The 3,498-nt window shown below is 52.8% G+C and overlaps 1 protein-coding gene across 1 annotated transcript; it reads right to left on the minus strand.

The window, feature by feature from the left end:
• Positions 1–333: 333 nt before the first annotated feature.
• LOC120044179 (G-protein coupled receptor family C group 5 member B-like) lies at positions 334–3,211 on the minus strand. Its single transcript, XM_038988771.1, has 3 exons — positions 2,185–3,211; positions 1,758–1,870; positions 334–510 (listed from the first exon to the last, which is right to left on the minus strand). Exons 1-3 carry the CDS (start codon positions 3,209–3,211, stop codon positions 466–468), a joined length of 1,185 nt encoding a protein of 394 aa, XP_038844699.1. The 3' UTR covers positions 334–465.
• Between the last annotated feature and the right edge of the window lie 287 nt (positions 3,212–3,498).

Here is a 3,498-nt window from a genome sequence, read left to right on the forward strand (position 1 = left end):
GGCTTAGTAGTCTCATGGGAGTAAACTTGACTCATACAAAAGAAACCTGACTGTCAACATTTCAAATCTCACATCTCCCAGATGAAAATGGTCTCCACAGCATTTGCAACCAAAATAGGGTTATTTTTAAGTTGAATATCTCCTACAGTGATTTAACTTCAAAACTACCCGTAATGTGTTGATCTGTCCTCCATACCTGCTCTCCCCCTCAGTCACACTCATTCAGTGGTTGGTTGGTGTATTTGATTAACACAGGGTGGGTGGTGTGTGTAAGCCCTCAGTAAGTTATCTGTTCAACTGTCTGTCCCCATACACACATAGAGATCGGTGGGGGGGGGGGGGGGGGGGGTTCCTGATGGTGTCCATGTTATAGTTATCCTCACTGGGTTATTCCTCTGTCCAAGGACCCATCCTCCCTTCTTCATCACCCCATTCTTCCTTCCTCTTCTTCTTCATTTCTGTCCTTCACCACAGCTGCCGCCCCGTATAGGTCGGGGGTGCGGAGGGGACCTGTGAAAAGGAGGAGAGAGAGAAAGAGATGGAACGTCAGTTTGGTAATATACAGTGTTTGAAGTTGAGAGACACCCATGTAAACACACACACACCGCACACACACACCACACCACACCACACACACCACACCACACGGTCCTGATAAGAGGTTACATTTTGAATGTTGCCTGTATCACATCTTCTAAAACCCCTTCTTTCCTCCTCTCTCTTTCTCCTCCCTCTTCCCCTTCTCTCTTCCCCTCTCTCTTCCTCCTCCCTCTTCCTCCTCCCTCTTCCTCCTCCCTCTTCCTCCTCCCTCTTCCTCCTCCCTCTTCCCCTTTTCTCTTCCCCTCTCTCTTCCTCCTCCCTCTTCCCCTCTCTCTTCCCCTCTCTCTTCCTCCTCTCTCTTCCTCCTCTCTCTTTCTCTTTCTCCTCCCTCTTCCCCCTCTCTCTTCCTCCTCTCTCTTCCTCCTCTCTCTTCCTCCTCTCTCCCCTTTTGTCTCTTGATTCAGTCTCAACAGCTAATCCTGCTCTGTGCAGGAGAGAGCATCATTTCCAGACCTCCCCTCCCCTTTCCTTCCCCTACTCCCTACTAAAGTACAGTAATACCACTCTGATGTAGGTGGCAGGTCTATGAGCATAATACTAGGAAGGAGACCATTTGGTTCACAGGTAAACGTTCCCAGAACGTAAGCTGAAAGTTGGCTCAGCGATTTTCTGGACGCGTGGCTCCAGATTCTGCCAGGTCAGCAGCGTTTATTTATAGCGAGGTGATTGGAGGTTAGTCACATGCGCTAGGGAGCTCACCCATCCATCCTGGGGCTAAAAAGGGCGTGACTGGGCCAGGGACACAGCTGCATCACTCACACTGGAGAGATGGCTCTAGTCTGCAGCCCAGGGAACCCACTCCCTCATTCACACACACACATGCACGCACGCACGCACGCACGCACACGCACACACACACGTATGCAAGGTGTGTATATGTGTTGTGTATATGTGGCTTTATACCTAATATGTGTGGCTTTCTTGCGCAGAATAATAATTTGAGTTTGTATACCTGTGAATGGTAGTGTGTGACAGGGGTGTAAACGTGGGTGTAAATGTGTGTGTGCTCACTGCCCAGGTGAGTGACAGTATGTTTCTATATATGTGTAAGTGTCTACACTGCTTTCTTGCTCAGGATCATAATCAGAGTTTTAATAGAGTTTGTGAATGGATGTGAAGCGTGGTCGGATGTGTAAACGTACAATATGAGAACTCACCGCTCCCCCATTCAGGATCATGGTCATCTCAGTGGGCTGGTACACGTTGCTGCGGAAGGGGGCACTGGGTCTGGGCGCTGTGTTACCATTATGATTACCTGCACTTCTCAGACCTGGCACAGCAGAGGAACAACGTTATTCTCTTATGCAAACACATTCATTCATGCATTTTACATTAAGATCGACACAGGAACAGATGCCTAATCTGTACTTTTAACACACATGCTGTACAGGTACTGTTTGTACCACTACAAGAACCACTGCTCTTATGTAGTTATTTTTAGCCCAGTACGGTAATATCACTGAGTCACTATGTTCTACATCCAACCCCATACACAGAAACATGCATGTAAAACCTCAGTAGCGCTGTACTGAGCTTGTAAGCATGAATTTTAATACACATTTGAAAGTCAAAGTCTCTCGTTACCTGCAGTGTTTTCGTCAAAGCCGTAGCTCTGGTTCTCCGGAAACTGCCTGTGTGAGAGGGGGATGTCCTCGTCGAAGCTGGTCTCCCTCATGCGGGACGGGGCCTGGGACGTGTCAAAATAGTCAGGGGCGGAGGGTTGTGGCGGGGAGCAGAGACAGGAGTGTGCCTCGGGCACGGCGTGGAACAGGAGGAGGAGCCAACCCTGTGCCACCAGTGCTATAGCCAATGCTGGATCGTCCCAGTCCGGGGACCGCCCCAGCCAGGCGTTACCGTAGAGATAGAAGCCCACCCAGGCAACCCAGAGGAGGAGGGACAACAGACAGGCGGAGAGGAGCCAGATCGCGTTACAGCGCCACTGCCGGGTCTTCCCACAGAGAGCGAAGGAGGCCGCCCCCAGCGCGGCTAGCAGTAGCGCAAGCACATAGCTACAGGCTAAGGAGAAGTCCAGAGGCAGGTACTGGCAGGCCGCTCTGCCCTCCCTGAGCACCGTGAGCAGGAGCCACTCGGCGGCGATGATCCCCTGGACGGCGCTCAGCCCCAGGGCCAGGCCGGTCAGAGCACAGCCCCCCGGGCTCCGGCGCTCTCGGCCCAACCTCCGGAGCCGCACACCCTGCACCAGCAGGCAGGAGAAGCACAGGGCGAAGAGCAGGCCCCAGAGGGCACGGCGCAGAAGACACAGCTGTTCGTCACGCTCGATGAGGTAGGCGAAACTGAGGCCGAACAGGCCCAGGATGCCCAGAAGCAGGAGGAGAATGGGTCCCACGCCGCTGCGCTTCTCGGCCTCGCTCACGTGGTGTAGTCGGCAGAGGATGATCAGGCCCAGTAAAATGGCAGCCAGGGCTCCGCTGGCCGCTGCAGATTCGACCGCCACGCCCCAAACAGAGTCCAGGTCGCAGAGGAGGGTGTAGGGGCGCACCAGGCCCCAGCCACACCCCCGGGGCACTGCCAACGAGTCCTCATCAGGGTCCTGGGAGGAACCACGATGGAGCACGGAGAGGAGGAGGAGGAGGACAGGGAAGAACGCCATCTCTAAGAGGAGGAGGGAGGAGAGAGAAACAGTGAGTCATTTCTGGATCAAAATGTGCAAAGTGAAACAAAATGTGACTAGTAAATCGTCTACTGTAAATCTGGCTGTGTTTTTTTATGAAACACAAGTGATCACTGTGTGAGTGACAGTGTATGTACATGGAAGCGTTATCCAATGGCACGCACGCACCCACACCCACACTTCCTGTATCCGCAACAACAGGAGCACAGTGACTCTCTCCTTCCATCCTGTAAATGGCCAGAGGTCAACACACAGCCAAGAGGCTC

This window comes from Salvelinus namaycush, chromosome 3, assembly GCF_016432855.1.
Source record: "Salvelinus namaycush isolate Seneca chromosome 3, SaNama_1.0, whole genome shotgun sequence".
NCBI classification, from domain to species: domain Eukaryota; kingdom Metazoa; phylum Chordata; class Actinopteri; order Salmoniformes; family Salmonidae; genus Salvelinus; species Salvelinus namaycush.